This window comes from Oryctolagus cuniculus, chromosome 17 (genome assembly GCF_051225735.1).
Source record: "Oryctolagus cuniculus isolate XC-2025 breed Fujian yellow rabbit chromosome 17, ASM5122573v1, whole genome shotgun sequence".
In the NCBI taxonomy this organism is placed as follows: domain Eukaryota; kingdom Metazoa; phylum Chordata; class Mammalia; order Lagomorpha; family Leporidae; genus Oryctolagus; species Oryctolagus cuniculus.
This window is the reverse complement of record NC_142883.1, coordinates 32,615,843-32,641,545: the sequence shown is the minus strand read 5'-3', so window position 1 is coordinate 32,641,545 and position 25,703 is coordinate 32,615,843. Positions and strand designations below refer to the sequence as shown.

The 25,703-nt window shown below is 51.4% G+C and overlaps 1 protein-coding gene across 7 annotated transcripts in view; it reads right to left on the bottom strand.

Moving 5' to 3' along the window:
• Positions 1–25,662, bottom strand: part of AKAP1 (A-kinase anchoring protein 1) — a 31,818-nt gene extending 6,156 nt beyond the window's left edge. Inside the window, exons 1-5 of one of the 7 annotated variants that reach the window (XM_070060917.2) lie at positions 25,531–25,662; positions 7,141–8,797; positions 4,675–4,808; positions 3,110–3,236; positions 2,183–2,310 (exon numbers count right to left, since the gene is read on the bottom strand). In XM_070060917.2, the coding sequence (XP_069917018.2) occupies positions 2,183–2,310; positions 3,110–3,236; positions 4,675–4,808; positions 7,141–8,773 (2,022 nt within the window). In that variant the 5' untranslated portion in view covers positions 8,774–8,797; positions 25,531–25,662. The other 6 variants (XM_089318601.1, XM_089318599.1, XM_051825480.3 and 3 more) reach the window with 6 other exon arrangements.
• Positions 25,663–25,703: the final 41 nt, after the last annotated feature.

Genomic DNA, 25,703 nt, shown 5'->3' with positions numbered 1-25,703 from the left:
GCCCCTCAGGACCAGCAGCTGACCCTAGAAGCCCAGGGCCTGACAGTCTCTAGTCTGCATTCCTAACGACAGGTCCACTTTTAGGGTCTGAGTCCTAGTTGCTCTTTGTGCAGCTTCTTGTCACCTCTTCTTCCCTACATTCCAGACATTCCTCAGCTCACTGTCACTTTGGGACTCAGCAGGCACATCCTATATTAAGGCCCTGGAGGAACCCCCACATTGTCTCTAAAAGCCTTATTCCTCAACAGCAGTTTTCCCCATGCCCAGCTACAGACAACATGTGGGGTGCTTGGGCCAACACAGAGTCTGTTCTACCTTCCAGCCAGCTGTCTACAAGAAGAGAGGCTCCCAGCAAAGAGTCCTGGCCTCCATGCTCCTCTGTCAGCTCAAGGCTCTGGAAGTGTGTGTCTCCAGATGACCTCCACAGTGAGGGAGCAGGAAGGGAAGGAAGACTACACAAAACCCTTCGTTACTTAATATGAAGGTTTGAGCCAGGCCTCCTGGAAACAAAACTGTGACTTGAGAATAAAGCATGGAGCAAATACTCCCAGAAAGCAAAAAGGGTTCCCTGCCCCTTCCCTACAGCACAAGGGTCTTCCTAGAGGAAGACAGAACTGCCATGTCTCAGCCTATACCAAACCCAAGGGAGGTCTTCTTGGAGCAGCAGGCCCAGCCCATTTTAGAGAACTGCAGGAAACAATCTTTGGCCCATAGAACGCTGCACTTCTCAGTGAGAGGGGCTGGACCGGGGCCAGATGAGATGACAGGCCCCAAACATCCCGCAGCACCAGCACGCAGGGGCCCTCAAGATGCAGGCCCCTGGTCCTGCCACGCTCCCAGGTCAACGCTATAGAGACACAGCTTCTGGACCTGAGGGAGAACTCTGAGGGTACTTCAAAAGGTTCTCAGCAACACAAAGAAAAATGATTATTTCATGCAGAAAAAAGTCTGAAGTCCATATTTAGTTCTTTTTCAATTAGCAATTTCACAAATGTTTGGAGATCCCTTACCTGTGTAGATTTAAACATTTTTGTACCAAACTTAAAATTTTTTCTTCCATTTATCTGAAAGGCAGAGCAATAGGAGTGAGAGATTTTCCATCAGCTGGTTCTCTCTCCAAATTCCCAAAACAGCCAGGGCTGTGCCAGTAGAAAGCCTGGAGCCAAACTATCTGTGACACCCTTGTGGGTGGCAGGGAAACAAATACTTAAGCCATCACCTGCTGTCCCTCAGGGTGCACACTGGCACAAAGCTGACCCCAAAGTGAAGACAGAACTCAAACTCTGATACTCTAGGGGGCCAGTGCTGTGGTGCAGTGGGTTAATCCTCTGCCTGAGGTACCAACATCCCATATGGGTGCCAGTTCTAGTCCCAGCTGCTCTTCTTCCAATCCAGCTGTCGGCTGTGGCCTGGGAGGGCAGTGGAGGATGGCCCAAGTGCTTGGGCCCCTGCACCCGTTTGGGAGACCAGGAAGAAGCACCTGGCTCCTAGCTTTGGATCAGCACAACTCCAGCTGTTGCGGCCATTTGGGGAGTGAACCAATGGAAGGAAGACCTTTCTCTGTCTTTCCCTCTCTGTCTGAACTCTGCCTCTCAAATAAATAAAAATCTTTAAACAAAAACAAAAACACAACTCAGGAGGCAGATCTCCAAAGAAGCTTAATAGCTGCACCACAACACTCATCCCTAAACTCATCTTTTACTTCCATTTTCCCATGAACTATTTGAAGTACCCTCTTATTTATGAAATATAATCTAATTAGCCAGGGAGAGGGAAGAACCAGGGCTACCACTAGACTCAACTAGGAGAAAGGAACAAAGGACTTAGCACAGCCCCATCCAAATCCACAGCAGGTGCAACCCAGGCCTCAGGTGGTGAGCAATGATAAAATACCATCTTCAAGGAGCTTCAGACCAGTCTCCTGGCTGAACCATGACCCTTTCTAGGCTAATGCCTACATGACCCACAAGGTGTCCAGGTGGCAGTGCCAGGGCAGAGTGGTCCTCCTACATAGAGATCAAGAGGCCTCTGGCTTCCTGTCAGCACTTGGCCCCCTACCAAGAGAACATGGGTTGAGCAGAGGAAGTAATTTTACCCTGGGCTCCAACTGGGGAAGTTTCTTATATGGAGTTCTGTAGAGAGAAGGGGCAGGCAAAGTTCTGCCCCCCCAGGAGATGCTTACCCAAGACGTCACTGGTAGAGAAGGTAGTGCAAGAGAAGGCAATGGGGGAGCGTAGATATTGGTGAGGTTCAGTTCCTTGAACTTCTTTCCAATCAAGTTCAATGCTTTGTCAACATGATGCTGAGAACCTAGAGGGAGGTGGAGGTGGGACACATGACCTCTGCAGGTAAGAGGAAAATCACAGCAGAAACAAAGGCGCACATATTCCCCCCACTCCGTTCCACAGGACTTCTTCTGAACTCAAGGGCATCTTTAAGGAAGAAAGGCCCCCAAACTCATTCACATCTCAAATGATACACCTCTTGGCTGGTGCCAGGGCTCACTTGGCTAATCCTCTGCCTGCGGCGCCAGCACCCTGGGTTCTAGTCCTGGTTGGGGTGCCGGATTCTGTCCCGGTTGCTCCTCTTCCAGTCCAGCTCTCTGCTGTGGCCCTGGAGGCAGTGGAAGATGGCCCAAGTCTTTGGGCCCTGCACCCCATGGGAGACCAGGAGGAAGCACCTGGCTCCTGGCTTCAGATCGGCGCAGCGCGCGGGCCATAGCAGCCATTGGGGGTGGGGGGTGAACCAACTGAAGGAAGACTTTTCTCCGTGTCTCTCTCTCACTGTCTAACATGTCCTTGATTAAAAAAAAAAAAAAAAAAGATACACCTCTGCTGTTTCGGTCCTGCTTTGAATGCAACTGGAGGCTGGCAAATAGAAAAAGGCCTGGCCCTCATCAACTAGAGATCTGGTGGGAAAGGACCTAAGTCACTGAAGCCCCTGAACTGGGGAAGGGGCTGAGAGAAAATACCATGGGTCCTTTGACCAGGGATGAGGGGCAGGGGTTTCTATGTAGGGACTCAGATTCCAAAAGGAGCGTAGTTGGGACTGCAACATTTCCATTTGCTTACATTGCAGGTAAGAAAACAGGGCAGCAGCTACCACTGACCTTCTATGTGGCAGATCTGGATGTTCTGGGTGTAGGGCAGGGTGGAGATGTAGATTTTGGCACCAGATGTTTGCTTCAGGAAACTCACATAACGCCCCTGCTTGCCAATTAGTCGGCCAACTAAGTGCTTCCAGAAAGAGAGAAAGAGTTGAGAGATGAGAGGGTTAACCAATTCCCTTTACTCCTAGAGACCTGCTTTTGCTTTACAGGAGGTCAAGCTCAAACATGTTAACTGTTCATGTGTCAGAATTTAGAAACATAACTTTATAGCCCTGAGAGGCTACAGAACCTACCCAAGGTCAAAAAGCTGATCAGCACTTCAACAAAGCAGTTCTCACTTCACCCCTAAAAACATGGCCCAGACCCAGAAAGTTGCAAGGCAGTGTCTCTTCTCCAAAATCCACACTGAGAAGTTTTAACATCACAAGGGTTGAGTGCGATTCCTCCTAGCCCTCCTCCGAGCCTAGTCAGGTCCAAAGATACAGGGGCTCAGCTGAAGAGGCACCCTTGGGCTCCCGCTGCCCAGGGGTATCAGGCTGGGGCCTTCACAGCCGGAGGCACGCACAAGCACCCTGTGAGCTACAGGGCAAGACAGCCAGCAGCAGCAAAACTCAGCCATGATGTAAGAAAGCTCCCACCTCAGCAAAGCTCCTAAGGACACCATTCCCTCCTCACCCAAAGGAGTCTCCTTGAGCCCTTGGTAAGCACTGGGAGAGAAGAGGACAGGGTTGCTAACAGGGTCAGCAGAGGAGGAAACCACCAAGAGAGACGGCAGCCCAAGGTCCAAACAGCCATCCTGACCCAGGAGACAAGTGTCCCAGGAGAATGCAGGCTGCCCATTACTCCTGAGCCCCAGAGATAAACATCAAACCAAAGTAGTAAGTTGTGCCTTTAGAACGGCAAGAAGCTAGCAACCATTTAAGAGCTCTGGAATTGGGGACTAGTGAAGCAAACTGACATTCACACAATGAATAATGCAGTTAAAATTACATTTTCAAAGAATAACTGGAAAATTAAATTGTTAAATATTTAAAAGTATTAATTAAAACAACATAATCTCAGTTTTGTTTAAAAACCACAGGGTGCAAGACAAGAAAGAAATAAAAGTCTTCATAGTCACTCTCAGGGGGTGGGATTAGAACCAGTTCTTATTTTCTTCATATATTTCTACTCTTTTCAAGCCCTTTAAAATATGGATTTATGCTTCGCTGCATTATAACACACTTTGCACTAGAGATTGGCCAGAGCACAGTGAAGGGGTTGGGGTCCCATGTCCTCAGCCTGGATCTTTGCTAGTATGTGTTTCCAAACACATCTGAGCCCCAGAACTCACAGGGTCCCAGGGGAGAGAGCAGGCTGCAAATCTCAGGGGTACAAGAGTAAGGAGCTCCAGCAGGCTGCTCCCTGATCCTGGGCAAAGTGCAGTGTTCCCTCTCCCTTCACCTCTGGCTCCCTCAGGGACTCCTTCTGACAGGCCCTGCCACCACCTCCTCCAAAGTCTGGTGGCCCTAGGCCAGGGAACTGAGTCTGTCCCAACTCAGCCTACAGGGATGCCGCACCCTTACCTTTGGCACCTCGATCTCCCAGACGATGAGGTCAACTTTGTTAGGGTTGCAGCCTGCCTGGGCGTTGTGCGAACTGTCAGTCCTCTGGAGGCTGCAGCAGCTATCAGCTGAATCCATGCTGTTCCCGTCAGAACCTGCGCGAAGGAAGCAGCACACGCACACGCACAGCCCAGCTCAGAGCAGCCAATGCCTCAGAACCTCCCGGAATTCTCAAGCCCAGAGTCCCAACCCAACAAAACTTGGCAGGTGACTGTCAACTCAGTCTAGAAGGCTCAGAACCACCCCAATGAAAGAGGACTGGGGGTGTCCAGACACCTAATTTTAGCCTGTGTCTTACAGTCCCACTTGTTCAGTTGGCAGCCACGCCCAGCCACAGCTGCTGGAGCAGACACAAGTGGTGAACTGGGAAGAAGCGGCCTCCAGGCCCATGGAGGGGAGTCCAAAGGACAAGGAGGGAGTGGTTCAGAGGTCGGTACTGTCCCAAAAGTTGGCCCATTCTTACAACACTTTCAATTTTCCCAGCCCCTCAAACCCAGGGTTGTTTTTCCAAGACACAGGGGCTCCCAAATGCCAAGCAGAGCAAGTCCTCAGTGCCTCAGGGGCCCAAGCTTATCCCTGCCCAAGGCTCTGCTCAGTGGCCAGCCAGATGAAGGAGAGTGGGCTTTCTTGCCCTTGTCTTAGGCCAGACTTGTGCAAATCTGAATACTCTTTGAGGCTTGCTCCAATACCCCCTGGTCAAAAGGCCGCACTAAAGTTCATTCCCAAAAAGACAGTGGGAAGCACCAACCTTTGTTCCTTTTTGTTCAAGAGATTGCCTAAGGGACCACAGCAGGGGTCCAGAGACACCCCGCCCCCAAGAGAAGCAGCTCTGACTTAAATATGGACAGCTCAATCACCAGAAACAAATCACTCCTGAGTATCTGTTAATTAGTTTCTCTTCCACATGGTTTTCCCAAACTCTAGGCCTAATCCTTTGCCAAACAATCCATGCACAATCTGGACATAGAGGACTAAGGCTTAAGCAGATTCTGCTCCCAGCTAAAGAGTCAGATCCAAGTGATCTCTCAACACTAGGAGCTCAGGACAGCCCATGCAGGGAAAGCTACCCCTTGAACAAGAAGGCAGCACGGCAAGCCTGCCAGATGCAGAACAGACTAAGGGGACTCTCTCCTATACAACTCCAGACTCTGTCGCTATTGTGAGAATGCATGTGGGGCATAAGCCTGGGGCTCAGCTCAGTGGATACCATACCAGGCTCTGATTGACCACTCCTAAGCCTCCCTTGCCCATCATTTAGCCTCAGTTACAGCCTTCCCTTCGGCAAAGCCTAAACTCAGAAGCCTTCAAGCCATCTGAGTTGCTTCCACAGTCACCCTAGAGTCAGGATGCAAGGCTAAGGGCTTGTTGATAACGCTGAGGGGCAGCAGACAAAGGAAAACACCTTTATTTCTTAAAGTTTTCTCTACCCATTTTAAGATGCAATTTTTTTTAAAACATCCCTGACGTTAGGATGCATCTTACAGTATTGGTCTTCTATAATCATGATTGGCAGTTTTTTCTTTTAGATAAAACAACACCTTAATCTATAGCTTCTTAGAGGTGACAAAATGTACCATGGAGTACACTCCAAGTGCTGTCAAAAGTAGTAAAACTCCCAAGATAGATCTCTAACCTTCTTTGTTGAAGTGGGAGAGAAGGATCCAAGACCAATAAGTCCAAGAGCTCTGTAGGGTCACCCCGGCCTTTCCCGAGAAATCAGAACACTCCAGGGTGGCTGCAAAGTAGGGTCACAGCTGCTGATCTGTCTGTGAGCTCTCTGAACTGTCTACACTGGAGTCAGCACCCGAAAAACCTAGCAGACGCTTCATTACCAAGGTGCCCCCACTTTCCCAGCTGCGCAGAAAATGGCAGAGGCTCTCTGCAAAGGAATAGTACCAGCAATCACTCAGAAAAACTTGAGCCTCCCACAAGTACCCCAAGCTTTCTCTGGGCACTTACCCTGAATGAACTTCTGGAGGAGGAAAGTGGGTGAAGACATGGGAACAAGCACATGATTAAAAGGAGAACAACTGTAACAAAGCACACACCTATCCTTGGTGCTCAAGGGGAATGACCCTAAGCAGGCCTCTTCAATAGAGAGGTCAGTGCGTACTAGAGGCACAGTAAGGTGGATCAATGAACCCAACCTTGAGCTGGTTCCTTCTGATAGGCCGACGCCTGGAGAGGGTCACTGGTGAACTACCAAGTGATAGTTCCCATGGCTTTGTGGGTCACAGGGCAGCTAACTCCTCAGTTACCCGCCAGTGCTCTGCAGTGCCTGACTCTGCAGGCTGGCTGGGATTCAGGGTAGAAGAGTGCCCTTACCTTATGTAGAAGTGGCAGAAGAGAGAGGTGGACCAGCAGCCGTTCCCTAACAAACAAAGGGAGACCCCCGATCCTCTAAGTGATCACCCAAGACCCTCCTACCTCCCGAATGATCTGCTTCTGCATCCATGGTCCATCCATCCTCAGCCCCCAAGTCTGACAACTCCCCCTTCAGCACCCCATTGCTGAAGGGCACAGTACTTTCTTTCAGCGGTGGGGTGATGGCTTTGTCCCTGGGGCTGGAGGTGGTCTCTGTGCAAGAGTCTCCGAGCCCAGAAGTGCTGACAGACTCTGAGCACTGCCCCGAAGAAGTCACTGAAGCCACTGAACAGCCCTGGCCATCATCCGACATGCAGGTGTCACACACAGTATCTTCCACCAGGATGCAGGCATCATCCTGCACCCCTCCCAGGGAGGCAGCCAGTGCTGGGCAGGGGGCCAGGGAGATGTGGTGTGCAGAGTTCTTTGGCTTGCCATCCTTGCTGGGGCTGGACAGAGGGCTGCTCAGGCAGCTCACATAGGTCTTTGGGGTTGGCAAGTCTTCAGCTGGCAGGCCTGGCAAGGGCAACGCAGTGTCTGATGGTTCGGCAGCTGCCTCCACTGAGGCCAGGGTGGGCTCTGCAGCCTCTTGCCCTAGGACAGTTTTCTGGCTGACAGGAGCACAGCCCTCGTCCTTTTGCCCCTGGAGCTGAGCGGCCGAGGCCTGATAAATGCGATCTGCAATCTTGCCCACCGTGGTGGCCAGCACCTCTTCAGTTGCTTCCAAGATCACTTGGGAGATTATCTGGAAGGCAGCCTGCTCAATCTTCTCATTTTTATCCTCAGTCTCCTCTTTGCCCAGTTCTCCCATGAGGTCTCTGTCCCAGACTTTGCCACCTCTGACCCGGGATGCTGGCATCTCATCATCCTTGCCCAGCTCCATGGGAGCTGACTCCACGAAGCTACTTAACAACTTCCCTGCTGCGCATTCTTCCTTTTCCAGGGGCACAAGCACCTGGGGCAGGCTGCTCTTCCCCTTCTCCCCGCCTCCTCCTAAGGGGGCCAGGCCGGGGGCCTTGCAGCTCTCCAACTCGGAGACGTGCTCGTGAGACAGCAGGCCTTCTTCCAGAACATTTTCCCCCAACACTGCATCACCGGTCCCTTCGGTCCCACCTGTTTCTCTGGCCCTCTCCCCAGGCCCATGCTTTTCTGTGGAGGCCATAGATTGGTCAGGCCAGCCCTTCCCAGGTGCCTTGCTGAGAACGGACTCCCGTTTACACACCTCAGCTGCTTCATGGGGGAACTGCACACCCTTTGGGGATGGAAGAGGACATTCTGGAGGAATCGATTTGGCCTCATCACCCATTAGGGCGAGTTCCACCTTTGCACCGTCACCTTTGCAGGTTCCTGGCTGCGATCTGGCATCTGTGGCGTTCGGAAGGCTGCCCGAGGACTCTGATCGACGCCTGGTTGGGTGCGTCCGCAGCAAGGCTGGGGGCTCCACAGGTTTACTCAGTTCCTTTTCCGGCGGCAGAGTGACACTGGGGGATGTGGACACAACTCTGGGACAGGCCTCTTCCATGGGGAGTGGCTCCTGGATGGCAGGGTCAGCCCTCAGCTCCACAGCACCAGCCTCTGCCTGCCTATCATGGCTGCTGACTTGCTCTTTTTTACGAGAGAAAAACCACCACCAGCCGAGGAGTGCCAGCATCCCAGGCAACGCCAAGGGGAAGAGTGAGCGCAACTGGATTGCCATCCTGGAGGCTGGAGATAATTAAACCTGGGAAGAGCAGGGGAGAGGGGGAGAAGGGATGTTACAGGAGCCAAGTAAGAGGATACTCATGACTGCATGTGAAGCCCAGCTATCTCGTTCTCTCCATCCCTGGCCCAAGTCAGGGAGGTCTACTCTTGCACCCACTCACACCCTTTGGTGATCCCCTGGGGTGAGTGGCCAGGAAATGCATCCCCACTCTGCTTTCATTCACACACACTCCTTTGAAACAAACTAAGCACTCTCTTCTTTAGCCCAAACCCCTCCCTTCACTTCACAATGCCATTTTCTCCCTATGTCTCTCCAAAAGGACTGGTTAGGCTTAGTGTGGCTTAGTTCTCTAAATTCCCACAACAGGTCTCCAAAAAATCACAAGTCAATGAAACAGTGGTCCGTTACACAGCAATAGATGGCCAGAAGGTAAGGTGAGGGAACAACACCACACACAGTCATGGTAAGATCCACGTGACATGGGCAGAATTCACGTTTATCAGCACTGATGAGGGTGTCCTAGGACTCCAGTGTAGTGTGGGTTTATCCTGTAGACAGCAGAACCAGCACAGATATGCAAAGCACGTACCAAACTGTTTCCAGAAGGTGACTCCAGGGCAGGATAACACAGACCAAGCAAGGAGAAATGGAAAGGGCCCAGGAAGGCAGCAGATGTGTAAAGGTGATAGGAAACTCAGTTTTCTTCCATAAGAGAGGGACACGAGGGACCCAACTCTTAATGGCTGCCCTAAGGATAAGCTGAGATATGTACATTAAGTGCTCTGCAAAGCAGGGTTAGCCCTCATTAAAGGCATTGAATAGTTTAATTTATATCTAGTACCTCCCTGACCAGCAGATTTTATATTAGTTTGCAAAAATTATGTCTTCCTAAAACCAAAAATCTTCCAACTGATATGGTGAATCACACCTTATTTGGGTTGGAGTGTTGTAGAGATTATAAATGCAAACGCTCTAACAGCTTTTACTGGTTCTCCAGCAAAACGAGGGCATCAGTTCTTTCACCAGCTCCCCACACGGTTCTATTGTCCTGCAGAATAGACTGGGAACTGCCGCTTCAGAACAGTGCCATCCACAACAGTGCTGAACATGACCAGGAACCTGCTAGACACGAGTTACAGCAAACAGGACCAGATCTGCATCTTAACAAGCCCTCCCCCAGGGAACTCATAGGCACATAACAGTCTGTGAAGCAATGCTAGAGGTACTCTGCTCCCACAGTGATGGGGGTAGGAGAGCCTAAATTCCTCCTCCGTTAAAGACAAATGTTCTTGCTAATATTCGAAGATGAGGCAATTAGCTTTAAAGTACAGGGCAGAGCTAAGCAATGTCCAGGGTTAACTTTGTAGCAACCTCTCCAGGCAGAAAGTGACAATGTATCCAACCCACACAACCTGTTTTTGTTTTTGTTTTTTTTTTCTGACAGGCAGAGTGGACAGTGAGAGAGAGTGAAAGGTCTTCCTTTTTGGCATTGGTTCACCCTCCAGTGGCTGCCGCAGCCAGTGCATTGCACGGATCCGAAGCCAGGAGCCAGGTGCTTCTCCTGGTCTCCCATGGGGTGCAGGGCCCAAGCACCTGGGCCATCATCCACTGCACTCCCGGGCCATAGCAGAGAGCTGGTCTGGAAGAGGGGCAACCGGGACAGAATCCGGCGCCCCGACTGGAACTAGAACCTGGTGTGCCGGCGCCAGAGGTGGAGGATTAGCCTATTGAGCCACGGCGCCGGCCACACAACCCACTCTTGCTAGATGCTTTGCTTTTGTATCCACCTGGTTCTACAAGTATTCCTATCTAAAGGTTAGGACTACTCAAGGTTGTGGAACCAAGACACAGAAACTCAAATTTTAGTCCACATTAAATCTAGAATCCACAAATAGGTAGATCTGTGAGGAAGAGGCAATATGGGCCAATAAAAGTTCACATTATCTTTTTGGAGAGCTTTAATAATGTTGTTTAAAACTTTATGACCATACCCTATTACCCAGAAATCCCACACCTAGAATCTTAAAACAAAACACCACACACCTCAGCATAGGCTGACTTCTACATAATAATGCCCACTGGGAAATCATGTGAAATAAAACCAAGATTAACCTGTCAGGAGAGTCGCTGACATCGAGTCTGTGCACATACCAATGATAGAGAAAGAAGCCAACTCAATGTACTGCCAGGGAAAAAGCACCGTGACATAGAAAACTGAAGCTAGAAATCATGCATGTGATTCTATATCCTTATAACCCCATAGAAAAACTGGGAACAAACAGCATAACCAAACCATCCAATTGTGGAAGAGGGGAAACTTCCACACACTGGCCTCATATCCTAGAAACTGGCTGTACTCATTTAACAGTGCTAAGAGTGTTTAATAGGTTCCTTGGCATTTCTTTTTTTTTTTTTTTTAAGATTTATTTTATTTATTTGAAAGAGTTACAGAGAGAGGTACAGACAGAGAGAGAGGTCTTCAATCCACTGGTTCACTCCCCAGATGGCCGCAACAGCCGGAGCTGGGCCGATCCAAAGCCAGGAGCTTCTTCAGGGTCTCCTATGTGGGTGCAGGGGCCCAAGGACTTGAACCATCTTCTACTGCTTTCCCAGGCCATAGCAGAGAGCTGGATCAGAAGAGTAGCAGCTGGGACTAGAATCAGTGCCCATATGGGATGCGGGAGCTTCAGGCCAGGGTGTTAAGCCGCTGCACCACAGTGCAGGCCCCTCCTTGGCACTTCTAAACTTCCAATACAGAAGGCTCTACAGTTGTGGAGAAGAGTTCTAATTTTTCTAACATGGTTCTCCAACTTGGCTTTACATTATCATCATGTGGGAAGTTTCCAGTAGCTTAAGGCCAACAGGGCATCCTGAGGGGGAAACCTGGGTAAGAGGGTTTTTTAAACCCAGGTGATTCCAATGTGGGTAGAGTTTTGAGAATCTCTTGTTCGTTCGTTCTCTCTCTCTCTCTCTCACACACACACACACACAGCAAATTTCATAGGGCCAGTATTACGATGCAATGGTTAAAACCACTGCTTGAGATGATGGCATCCCATGTCAGAGTGCCAGTTCAATCCCAACTTCTGATCCAACTCCCTGTTAATGTGCATGAGAAAGCAGCAGAAGACAGCCTGGGTCGTTAGGCCCCTGCCAGCAACATGGGAGACCTGGACAGTTTCTAGGTCCTTGCTTTGGACTAGACCAGCCCCAGCCATTGTGGCAATTTGGAATGAATCAGTGGGAGGAAGATCTTTTTGTCTCCTCTCCCTCTTTCTCTGACATTCTGCCTTCAAATAAATATTTTTTTCCTTAAAAATTAACAAATTTCAGGAGATTCGCTTTGTACTGGCTTCATGTTCAATGTCATATAAAACAGTGAGAAGAATCTGAGAAGAGAAAGAGGAAGAAGGGTGTGGTTAGGACAGGCAGACATCCATGGCTGTCAGATCAGTTCCTACCTAACCAGCACATGCTAACAGGAGGTGCAGCTGGAGTCTACACCGAGGTTTTCACCTGGTGAAATCCAGGTTAACAAGGCAATCCCTTTACAGCAGGATTTATAGCTGTGATTTCCCCTGCATTCTCGCAGTTCTCTGATCTCAGGAAAAAGATGAAATGTGCCAGGGTAGGAAGAAAGAAGAATCCTATCCAGCACCCCACAGAAAGCAGTCTTCCCATTTTACACACCAGGGGCCCAGGCCACAGACTCACATTGGTGTGTGTGAGGGAGGGACTGCTGTCTGTGACACCATATGCTGGAAGAAGTGCCGCCCCTTTGGAACTAAACATTGGTCCCAGGGGTCCCGCCTCTCCAGCAGTTGCTAATTAACCCACTCAGCATCCCAACATGCCAGAAGCTGGCTACACTCACCCAGGAAGGGACCCAAAAATGAAACCCACATTCCAGTCTGCTTTGGTCTGCAACCCAGGTGAGTCCCACAGAAACCCAGTACCCAGCCCACCAAGTACTCCCCACTCCAGCTGCTGGTTGCAGTCCTGGCTCACACAGAATGCAGGCAGCAGTACCCCTGTCTGATGCCCTGTAGCTCAATGGTAAGGACATCACTGTACTTACCCAGCCATGCCTACCAGTTCTGCTTGGTCCCTGGAGACTCAGGTGCTACCAGTTCTGCTTGGTCCCTGAAGACTCAGGCACTAAGTCCCAACCCCACCATCTCTAGCCCCCAACAGTCAGCTGGAGCTCTGCAGTGGAGAATTACTGCTCAGGAAGCACAGTGCCTGCAACATTTCCAAGTCAGCTGCTCTAGGGCTGAATACTCATCCACAGGATCCTGAATTTCTCACTTGGATTCTCAGTGCCAGCCACTGCCCAACCCCCACCACCCACTCTGGACTACAGCCAGAGACCTGCTACTGAGGAACCAGGTGCCACTGTTGCCATGCTGTGAGTGCTCAGGACAAAGCCCTTCTCTCTGTGACTGCTTCCAGGAACAGAAACTGCCTACCAGAGGCCTCCACCACCACTCCAGAACCTAGGCATGAGATCCCCAGAGTTGAGAAGAAAATTGGGTTTATATTTCCCTTGCTACCAGAGGTCTGTGGTTACAGATATGAACCATCCCCTCTATGAAGAATCCCGTGGAATCAGCAGCTGCTCCACCTCAGGCCTTGGCTGCAACTCGCTGAGCCTAGCTGGGTCTCACTGAGGGTGCCCACCAAGCTCCTGAGGTGAGTGATTGATGCCTTTCCACCAACCCCTGCTTTCCAGCAATGAAGAAAACAGCTAGGGGCCAGGCAGACCCACAGTGTACAATTAAGACAACACTTGAGATGTCCACATCCCATATCGGAGTGCTTGGGTTCAAGTTCCTGCTCTACTCCTAATTCCAGCTTCCTACTAATGCACTCCTGGGGGGGGGGGGGGGGCACCAGGTGATCCTTGAGTCCCTGCCACCCATGTGGGAGACCTGGATTGAGTTCCTGGATCCTGGCTGTGGCAGGCATTTGCAGAGTGAACCAGGGAATGAGGACAATCAATCGATCTGTCTGCCTTTCAAATAAATAATTTAAAAACACCCCTCACTTCCTCACCCGTGAGCCAATCTGACCTCAGGCAGACTTCTTAGGGACTGGTAAGATGTCATTTCCCCTGACTTACATGGTCTGATAAGCCTATAAGAGGTAGTGTGGGATGATTTTTTTCTAAATCTACACACAAACCTTCTTCACACCCACACACAACTTCAGCCTTAGAAGGGTTTCTGCTACCTTCCTTGCTTCCCTGAGCATAGACTCAGGGCTCTCTTGCCTGGGTGTGTTTGTTTTTTTAACCTGATCCTCTCAAAGTTTAAGTGGCACAGGCAGAGCCTGTGCTGTGCCCCCTCATAAGCAGGAAGCAGCTATAGAAGATATGATGCTTCTATGCCCTTCAGCAACCCTTAGGATTAAGATCTGGAATCTCTCTGAGGGGGAAATGATGCATGCAGGCAGGTAGGATAAAATCAATTAGATTTGTGAGCTGTAAGACCATGCCCACTGTGTGATCTCATGCCCCTACCTGATCCTATGCCTACCTGCCAATCAGACTATGTAACCACTCCCTCTTTGGGAGTAAACTAAAAGCCTGGACCACGGTGGGCCCTCCCCTTACTGCCTTTGTTGCCCCTGCGGCCCGTGGGCAGGTGGCCCAACCTGCTCTCTGATTTCCTGCCTACATGCTTGCTCCACATGGCACCCGGCCTGCTCTCTAATTGGTATGGACCCAACTTAGCTTCTAGACCTCTCTTTCTCCCCTAAATAAAGCCCTCATTCTCCTGCACATTTCTCCCACCGAATAAAAAGCTTAAAAACTTAAAAAAAAATTTTAGGTGGCATTGAGCCCTGTAGGTCCCAAAGCCTACAGAGTCACAAGCTAACTGAGGCCGCCCCCTCCCCTGAGGCCAGGGCACTTGAGGCAGGCCTGCCTGCAGTGAGGGAAAAGCCTCCCAGAAGGATGCGGCAGCACCCTGCCCTCGGGTGCCAGGGACAACGCTTATTTTGATTCTGTTGGAATGAAACTCCACCTGCTTATTTTTAGCAGGTCCATTTGCCCAGGAATAAATGCACATTGGCAGGGTGCCAAACGGTCACACAGAGCTGAAGGCAGGCACGTGCCCCAGCCACAAGGCCTGAGTCTTCAATGCTTACTCCAGGCTTCCTCTGGAAGCACAGCCCTTGGAGAAGCAGGGGCCCCATTCCCATCAGAGCTGATGAAGCTGTGACTGTGGTCTACAGCCTTCTGAACAAGAAAACATCTCTGGGAACAGCACAGTGTTGACTAAGCCCATTTGGCAGCAGTACGAAAAAAGCTGCATAAGTGACAGGAAAAATCAATTGAAAAAAACACAAACCAGCTTTGAGCCAAGAGTCCAACAAGTCCACTCTGGACTTGAGTCTGGATAGTGCAGCCACATTCACAGTGTGTTCTGAATGGACATTTACACATTCTCCAAATTGGAATTTGAATATTTCTTCTAATATGCCAGTGTCTACACTGCCAAAAATCATCCCTGGGGTCATTAACCAGAATACATCTGTCCTGGATGCTCCACCTCCCCAGTGCTCTGCACAGCAAGTTTTTGCCAAGGGACTCTTCCCCTTGCAGGGAATCCCTAAGAGCAGGGACTCTGGCTGCAGGCCAGGCCAAGGTGACTCCCCTCACAGGCATTTGGAGGAGAAGATCACACCTCATGAGTGCCTCTTGGTTTGTATATGATTTGTCTGCCATATTCCTTATCAGTACTCACACATTCAAACAAGCATAAGTTGCTACTGGAAGCTCACCGTCCTGAGGAAGAACCCGTCTCACTCACTCATTCACACTCACTTCTGCATCACAAGAAGCCAAGCTGAGAAGCAGGCAGAGAGGCCAGAAAGGCTCCTTTCAGGAGGGCCAGAGTTTCCATAGGGTACAAACAGTGGGGAGGGGAAATGGCACAAATTAAAGTTCTAGTGCTGTTGGGAAAGAAAAGGAGAGGCAGAGTAGAGCCAGTGAGCCAGTAAGGACTCATACAAAAGAAGTTTAACCTCTCCATCCAAGTCAATGGGAATCTTGCGACATGGCCATAGTGGAACAGGTCACCAGAGGCAAAGGCCTGGGGATTCCTAAGAAGTAACTACTGTCCAATATTGGCAGTCACTTAGTCACAGTCACAGTGGGTAAGTCACTGAGCAGCAAAATGTGAAAAGTATGATGGAGGAACTCAACTTCTAACTTCACTGTTAATCTAAATCACTACCCACAGTTGGCAGCTCCCTATTGAACAGTATAAGGCATTTCGAGAGGGTCTGCCTAGAAGACCCCAGCAATATGAGGATTAGATAAATGGTGCCATGACCAATGCCTACCTTGCTGGGCAGTGCTCAGGCTGGCCACTGAGGGTGGAGGGCGATGGTAAGCTTGGGCCACTTGCCCTCAGCAGCATGGCTGGGGCCAGGAATCAGAGCGCTGGAGCCATGCCTCAGGTATGTTGTCCTCAGCCCAGCCCTGGTGTTACCTTCATCGTTGGGGGCCTGAGTGGTGACTCAAGAGGGCATCCTGAAGATTCCATATTAGCTCACAGTAGGACTGTGAGGTCCTACCCAAGACCTCTCCACACCCTCCATTGTGAGAGCCTCACAGAGTAGTAGGTAAGCTACAGTGGGCAGCCAGCAAGGCCCTGGTGGAGCTCCCGCCCTTCCAGGTAGAGCAGCTATCAGAAAGTCATAGGACACTTTCTCAGCCCACTTTACCTAAGGCAAGTGGAGGCTTAACCCAATGCGTGTGGGAAAGACCTGCTCAGTGAGGCCCTCTATATCCAAGATGGAAAACAGACCAGAACTAGGAGCTCTGGCCGGCGCCGTGGCTCACTAGGCTAATCCTCCGCCTGCGGTGCCAGCACCCCAGGTTCTAGTCCTGGTTGAGGTGCCGGATTCTGTCCCAGTTGCTCCTCTTCCAGTCCAGCTCTCTGCTGTGGCCCAGGAAGGCAGTGGAGGATGGCCAAGGTGCTTGAACCCTATACCTGCATGGGAGACCAGGAGGAGGCACCTGGCTCCTGGCTTCGGATTGGCACAGTGTGCCGGCCGTAGCAGCCATTTGGAGGGGTGAACCAATGGAAGGAAGACCAACGACATGTACAGAAACATGGAAAACTAAGAACTTTGCAGGCATAAACAATGCTTATATTATAATAATGTGCTCTCAAACTCTAAATAACAATTTGACCAAAATTCATATTACCTCTACCCTGGGAAGATGAAGAAAGGAAAAAGTATAGGAATGAGCAAAGTCTCCAGTTCCCTTAGTAGGAAAACAGATCAGCTAATATTTCTTTTTTAAGATCCCAAACAGGCGCCGGTTTTAGACCGGCTGCTCCTCTTCCGATCCAGCTCTCTGCTGTGGCCTGGGATAGCAGTGGAAGATGGCCCAGGTCCTTGGGCCCCTGCACCTGTGTGGGAGACCCGGAGGAAGCTCCTGGCTCCGGATCGGCGCAGCTCTGGCCATTACGGCCATCTGGTGAGTGAACCAACGGGTGGAAGACCTCTCTCTCTGTCTCTCCTCTTCTCTCTCTGTAACTCTTTCAAATAAATTTTAAAAAAATCTTAAACAAAGATTTATTCATTTATTTGAAAGGCAGAGTGCAGAAAGAAAAGGAGACAGATCTTCTGTTCACTGGTTCACTCCTCAAATGCCCAAATGACCACAACAGCCAGAACTGGGCCAGGCCAAAGCCAGGAACTTCTTCCAGGTCTCCCACTTGGGTGATAGGGGACAATGACTTCAGTCATCCTCCATTGCTTTCCCAGGCCATTTGCTGGGAGCTGAATCAGGAGTGAAGCAGCTGGGACTTGAACTGGCACCTACATGGGATGCCAGCATCGCAGGTGGTGGCTTTACCTGCTACACCACAATGCCAGCCCCTATTATTTTAAAGAGAAAGTAGACTATTTAAAAACAGATGTGAGTGGCATGGAGAGCAGCTGGAAGGACTGAGGGCAGCTGTGGCTGAAAGGGAACAGTATGGGGAAAGCAGTGTACTCAAGGCTGAAGTCTCTCCTCTCAAACCTTGCCCAAAATCAGAAGTAGAGGGCCAGCACCAACACTGTGGCTTAGTATGCTAAGCCTATATGTGCGGCAGCAGCATCCCTTACATTCAAGTTGTGGCTGCTCCTCTTCTAATGAAGCTCTCTGCTATGGCCTGGGAAAGCAGTAGAAGATGGCCCAAGTCCTTGGGCCCCTGCACCCACGTGGGAAGCCCAGAAGAGGCTCCAGCTCCTGGCTTCAGATCAGCTCAGCTCCAGCAGCTGTGGTCATTTGAGGAGTAAACCAGGGGATGCAAGACCTTTGTCTCTTCCTCTCTCTGTTACTCTACCTCTCAAATAAATAAATAAAATCTTTAACAAAAAAAAAAAAAAAAAGAAGAAGAAGAAGAAGAAGAAGTAGTAGTAGTAGTAGTAGTAGTAGGGGGCCAGCATTGTGGCGTAAAAGTTAAAGCCACAGCCTGGGATGCCGGCATTCCATATGGGTGCTGGTTCTTGTCCTGGCTGCTCTACTTCTGATCCAGCTCCCTGCTAATGGCCTGGGAAAAGCAGAGGAAGATGGCCCAAGTGCTTGGGCCCCTGCCACCCACATGAGACCTACATGAAGCTCCTGGCTTTGGTTTGGCTCAGTCCTGATTGTTGCAGCCATCTGAGGGAGTGAACCAGGAGATGGAAGAGCCCTGTCTCTCCCTCTTTCAAATAAATAAAATAAATCTTTGAAAATTAATTCTTAAGCAATACCAAGTAGCAATTGATGGTCTATTCCTATCCAGTTTTGTGTGTTTTTTGTTAACCATCATAATAATATGCATTAGTATCAGTTTATCTGTTTAAAAACTGATAGTGGTTTATTTCCCCTTAATAATCAAAGACAACTTTGCATCAGATACCCCCAACTGCAATGCTGATGCAATAGCAATCACCAAAAACAACATGTATATTGATAGACCCTTTGGAAACCAAGACCATGGTCTCCTCACCTTACAGAGAGCAAGACAGCTTCAGGTAGCAGGACCCTCCAGCTGGTCACTGAATAAAGATTTTAAAAACCATGCACTGTGGGAAGCAATGGTGGAGGGCGAGGAGTCAAACTGCAGATAATAAGAGACTGCAAAGATCTAGCAACTTAATGAAATTGACCTGCAACTTCTCAACTATTTGGGAGACAAGTCCTAAGGTGTCACCTGCCTGTGATGAATTAAGTGTGCTCCTGTGCATGCAGAAGTAGAGTAACCAGGGCTGAGAAACAGGCCTTTGCTGTGTGTGCTGGTTTAGATGAGAAAGGCTGGGCAGAGTGTTTGGGAAGGAAGCCTGAGACAGGATGGTGAGGGAATGCGCTCAGAAGAGATGGCACCAGAGCCAGGCAGTGAGGAGCTGTGCCATGATCTGGGGGGGAGGAGGAGAAAGCTCCAGGTCTAGGGGGAGTGTAGAACACATGTGCCAAAGTCTTACGACAGGACCATGCTTGGCTGACTCAAGAGACAGCAAAAAGGGGAGGCCAAAATGAGGTCGGAGCACTGCAGCAGACACATGGCACCCCAGCATCACAGGCAGCAGCAGTGCTAATGGTAGATCAGGATTGCAAAAACCCGGGGAGAACTAGGTTCACCGGACGTCCTCCAGAGGGGAGTCCCACTGCCCAAAGAGCTAAGGGGCTTGGTTTCTACTTCAAACAGAAGCTGCTTCCCTAGTCTATTCCAGAAGCAGAAAGCCTGGGAGGCTGGGAATATGACAGTATACTCCACAGGTTTGTTTACATTCACACTTGGCAGCCATTGCTGGACCTACCCTCACCCCCTCATCCTTAAATGAGTCTTTTCCAGCAAGGCAGTCCAGCCCAGGAGGCAGGGAGGGACAGACACACACACACACACACACACACACACACACACACACTCACGCATACTCTTGCCAATTCTTTGAATCAGACTTTGCGAAAACAACCTTGCTCTCCAGCCAACATAAACCATAGGCAACAGAGGGCCTTATATGGCTTGAAGCTTTCTTAATCAGAAACAGATAGATGGGCTGGAGTTGGCAGTTCCAAGTTCGAGAGAAGGAGGGACCATGAAAGAAAGGACAGCGCCGACATCAGGCAAACTTGTTTGTCAAACTTTCTCAGCCTTCTTCAGCCTCAATGGCTTCCTGGCAAAGAATTCCAACAAGCAGCTGTGGTTTTGCCTCCTCTTGTGTTTGTATTTCAGTTTAAGCCAGAGGACATCAGTAATCAGACTGCCAGTCAACCCATAGCTTGAGTTCTTGGTGTCCATTCAGTTGTCAGCCTTTAGGTTGGGCAACTTCACAAGAAAAATGGGGTTATGTGGTTTCCTGAGAAATTGGCTGCTGGCCCAAAAGAGGTCCTCATTCCATTCCCTGGGGCAGCAGCCCTGACCCTTAGTTTCCCAGCCCACTGTGCTACCTCCGTCATGTGCCCACCTGGCCTAGGAGGCAGGGATTGGCCCCGACCACAGATCCAGATTGCAAACGGCAGCCCCAGCTTCTCCTTCCACACACCACGACAGTCTCTAAGGTGGCTTTATCCTCATCCTTCCCTGAGGAGGCAGCAGTAGCTTCAGCAGACACCAGGGCCTGTCCCATACATGGCAGCCACATGCACTTGGCCCTCCTGAAGGCTGCCATCTGCTAAAAATAGCACAAGCACATGCTTGGCCTCTGAGCCACGGCAAAGGACAAAGCAGGGAGGTTATTCTCAGTACCACCTTCTCCAGAGACAGCACAAGGTTTTCTTCCAAGGCAGCTCATGGAGGTGAGGCTGACTCCTGCTCCCTTCTCTCTGGAAGGACAGGAAGCAGGCACAAGAAGACTGATTTGCTCTTTATATCTGTTGCTGCCTGGACCTCACAAAGGCATAGCCAGGCCAAGGCTGGAGAAGAAAGGGCAGGGACTGTACATGTACAGATCGTGCTGCTTCCTCCAACAGGGACCAAGCTAGTCTTGGGTGACAGCCTGTTGAGGGACAGAGATGGCCTCGTGACCTGCTTGTGAGGTCTGACAGGCCATGTTATTATTAGCTGGGGAATGAGTGACTTCAAGGTTGTCTTTTCAACCAGTTCAGCCTCCAGGGCAATTTCTCAGGCCTCAAGGCACAGCTCCCTAGTCTGTGAGGCTTTTAATTTGCTGTGGGCTGTCACTTGTGCATTTCAAAAGTGCACCTAATCTGATGACAAAATATACCTCTAGAAAGCAGAAGAGTTAAAGAACAGGAACATGAACTGTAAAATGAAAATGTCCTCTAAAATGGGACAAACATCCCTCCCTTACATGGTTGCCATGAAACCAAAACAACTCAAAACTCTAACAGATTCAGTGTGTGGAATAAATGGTCTTAATCTTGCATAAACCCAGTTTACTTTCGTGGATGGGGATGGAGTGATAATGGGGCAGTAAATAAGAATCTCTAAGCACAGGGGGAAGTGTTAGGGGTGAGAGGGATCCAGGTCCACAGCTAGGTCAGCCTCACTGTGTCTTGCAATCTTCTTACCCACCCCAGGGTCTCAGTTTCCTCACCCACCAGAGACAGTTGAAGCAGAAGGCCAAGGGGTCCGCTTGAAATCACAGCCTTGAGAGCTGCAGAGTCCAGGGCTCTTGCCACCTCAGCTGGATGGTAACGCAAGCCTTGCCAGCCTGAGCTGCACATACCTTTCCTTTCCGACTCCCCCTGAGGGCCCTGCTTTGTTCCCAAGTGCAAATGAGCCTCACTGACATGCTGCTAAGTGAACACAGTCAGCCAGCTCTAAAGGATCAGGAGCAAAATGTTTACTACTGACAGCTGCGAACCATCAAATCAAGCCCTGCGAATGTCCAGATGGCCAGGACCTAGACAGGATGAAGATGGTGCGCCACCACTCGGGAGGAGGAAAGCAGAGTTACAGACACCTTGAAAGCTGCCTGTTACTGAAGAGTAAGTTCTCAACATGCTGAATGAAAACACATACCCCCTTCTGCTGCTTAGGAGGCAGCAGAAAGATTAGGGGCAAAGCCTGAGGATTTAATAGTCCTTAATCGTTCTTACAAAAACCCTGCAGAGGAGCTAGCTTAAGTTCAAACCCACACTTGTTAGATTCTCTACCTCTCAATTAGTGTGCCTGAAACAATCCATGGTGACCTACAGTTTCACCCTCAGTTGTACTCAGAGGTGTGAGGATTAAAGGATTAACAAGGTGTTTGCTTGTAACTCCCCCTAGCACACATGGTTAACAGTCAGGGAAGACACATCCTCTAAACTTCAGCCCTCACCAGCTACTTCTCCAGTCAGGCACTGTCCTACTCCAGATCTGCTCACTGACCATGCTTCTATGTGGCTCAGGTTTAAGATTAGGCACCAAGGCTAGCAGGTTCACTCAGTAAGGTGCCATACACAGTGGGTATTTGAGGTTAAATGTTCACGGAAATGGAACCTGTGTGAGCTATTACACCAGGAAGGAATGTGGGAGAAACAGAACTTGCTCTAGGAAGCAAGGCTTAGGCCTAAAACACAGTCCACTATAGAGATTAGCAACTCTCAAAGTGGATGAAATGATTTCAGTGAGACAAGCGGGCTCTACCACCTCCCCAACAGCAGAGGAAAACTCTCAGAACAAGCCAAAGATATTAACTCATACTAGGAACTGTAGACTTCCCTACAACAGGCAAACAGATCAGCAGAGAAGCCCAATCACTCTAGACTCAGAGGGAAGATTAGGAAGGAGCTGAGTGGGAGGAAAACAGGCCAGCTCTCCAGGTACAGGGGCTATAAGCTACTTCTTCAAAGCCCTGAAATACCCCCACTATCAAGTCATGTTGCCGCAGGCCAGAGCCAGGGGGCTAAATGGCACAGTGCTGTAAAACCAATTTCTCTCTTTTTCTTCCAACAAAGTTTCTAGGTCAGAGGCTAAGGGGGATAGGGGCACTTTTACTAAAATCCAGGGCTGACACTTGCAGCGCAAGCAGATTAAGCCACTGCTTACAACACTGGCAACTCATTCCGGAGTATACCCCCACCCCCATATGGGAGAGGTAGTTTGAGATCCGGCTGCTCCACTTCCACTCCAGCTTCCTGCCAATACTCCTGGGTCTCTCAATGTGAGAGACCCAAATGGAGTTCCTGGCTCCTACTATGGCACAGCTCAGCCTTGGCTGTTGGGACCATCTGGGGAGAGAACCAACAGATGGAGCTCTCTTTCCCTTTCTTTGTCGCCCTGTCTTTCAAATAAATAAGACTTAAAAAAAACATCAAGGCACTCAAGTTATTCAAGTGAAACTTGAAATCAGTCTCAGGACTTCTTTGAGGAGTGAGGGAAGGGGACAATGTTTAAGCACCTATCAAGTATCAGGCATTCTCAAGCCTCACAAATATGAACTCAATTATTTAGTCTTGAGAACAAGGAAAAGGAGCCTTGTGGAGGCTAAAACCAGCCTTCCCCCAAAAACATGGCTATGACCCAGCATAGACCCAAAGTCCAAGAATTTGGGTCATCAGGTAGGCCATTCACAAGACACCTCCACCCTGCAGTGACCAAGTGCCTAGAAACAGCCTCATGGATGGGAGAGCTATTCCTACAAGGGCCTTCACTTAGTCATAAATCCATCAGACCTGGCTCCCTGGCTCAGATCCGTTGCCAGCACCTGACGAGACACATGATGACAGAGCCCAGTGACTGAAGCTTCAGTGGGTTGCAAACCCATAGGATCCCAAGGACCTTCTCGAACCTAGCTCTATTTCCTGACAAGACACCAGGAATTATCCTGAACCCACAGAACTAGTTAAAAATGAGAGAGGAAATGTTCAACTCTAATCAAAAAGCTCCCAAAACATAACCACTCCAGGGTCTTAAATAGTCAGCAGGTGACCTACCAGAACATCAAGAACAGAGGAATCAGATAAACGATCAAGCCACGCTTCCCCCTCATTTAAAAGGTGCTTTCTATACCTTGAAGAGCAAAGCGCATGGGCGGTGTTCAGAGTCCAAGCTTTGCCTTCTAAATAAAGCCGAAGTGTCTTTTTTTTAAAGGCACTAATTTGGGAAGGATTCAGCAGTTACACGAGCATGTAAGGTTATTCGTTGCCAGAATTAATAGCTTTCTGTGAAGGGAGTTCCTTGCACAGTAATTGCGCGGTTTGCGAGATGGTGGAGGCGAGGCAGCAAACCAACTAACAGATAACAGAGTGGCCCCAGGTCCAGCGGCCGGGGTTTCACTGCAGGAGATCAATTTAAACGCCTAGCAGCCCGCACTTCAGGAGGGGGGAGGCAGCCAGTTTCTCCTCACTAATTGCCCTGGCATACGCCCTACCCGGCCTAAGAGGCCTCTGAGCGCACCTGGAGCGAAGTCCACCGGGTTTGCGTTAACGGTGGCCGAGGTGCAAGAAGGCGCCTGCCGCCCTGGGCATCCCCCGGAAGAGCAAGATCCCGGATCGCCCACCTGTGGCCCAGGGCCAGTCCTGCACCGCCCACCACCCGGCCCTGGGTCCCTTCGCAAGTACCGTCACCTAGGGCACAGAACAGTTCAACACCCGAAAGCCCGTCCAAAAAACAGGCGTCCGGCCCACGGCCCCCCCACGCACATCTTAGCCCACGGCCCCCGGAAGCGTGTATGGCCGGTCCCGAGCGCCGAGCCGGCGCGCGGGGCGGGACAGGTGACGCGGGCGCCAAGTCGGCCGGCACTCGGGGCCGGGCAGCCTCCACCTCTCTGGACACGCTCAAAGGGGCCGCAAGTGCCAGCCCCCTTCGAGGGACACCCGGGCCCTCGGTTCTGGCGGTCCCTCAGCCCGGAACTCGGCTCCGATCACAGCCGTCCCGCCGCCGGGTCAGCCGAGCCCTCAACACTTGCCCTCGGGACCTGGCTCGCCGCAGCCGCCGCCGCCCGGCCTGCTGGGGCGCCCACTCAGAGGCGGCCGGGGGGCGCAACGGGCCGGGCGAGGCTCCAGAAGTGACCCATTTCAGTCCCGTCCCCCAGGGCGGGCACGGGGTCCCCGCGGGGCTCGGGGACCAGCCCGCCCTTCCGAGGCCCTGCCCACGGCCCGCCCCGCCGTCGCCTCCCGCGGCTCTCGGACTGGGTACACACGACCTTTGAAAAGTAAACGCGTCTGGGGCCGGGCGACCTTGGGTGGGACGCGCCCGCCTCTGCCTCGCCGCCGGCTGTGCACGCTCGGGGAAAGTTAAGGCGCAGAGGGGCGCCTCGGACGTCGCCTCCTCGTCCCCTGCCCGCGAGGTCGGGGACGCGCGCAGGACGGCCCCGAGCCGTGCACACGCGATCTGTCAGCAGGAGCCCGCGGGCAGGCAACCCCGCGCGGGTGGCAGGCGAGGGGAAGAAGGGCCTGCCTGACAGCGGGTGGCGTCCGGAGCACCTCCCGGGGCCCCCGGAGCGCGCGTGGCACCCTGCACCTGACGCTGGGCTTCCCCTTCACCCCGACGGCGTCCCCTTCAGCAGTCTGGCAGGGGCCCCCGGGCCAGCAGCCTCAGGCGGCCCTAACTTACCAGTCCTCGGTCACCGTCGGGGTGCAGAGTCCTCGCACCGCCGCTGCCCTGAGGCCCCCCCTCCCCCGTCTCGCCCCGCGGTGCAGCCCCTCAGCGCTCCGCTCGGGCCGCTCCCCCACGTGCTCGCCCAGGCCGGTGGAACACAGAGACATTAAATACTGAGGACGCGCAGCGACGTGCCCGCGGCGCGACGCAAGCCCCGCCCCTCGCCCTCGTGCCCCCGCGCCCTCGCTCCCGCCAGGCCCGCTCGCTCACCTGCGCGTGCGCGCCGCCGGCCGCTCGCGCCCGGGCCTCTCCGCGCGTCTCCCAGCTGCGCCAGAGGGGGCGCGGTCTGGCGCGCTCGATGAACATCCCGCCGCCGCCCGGAGCTGGTTCTCGCTGGTGCTCTCGCGAGAGGAGCTGTAATCCCGGCGGAACGTGAAGAGGGG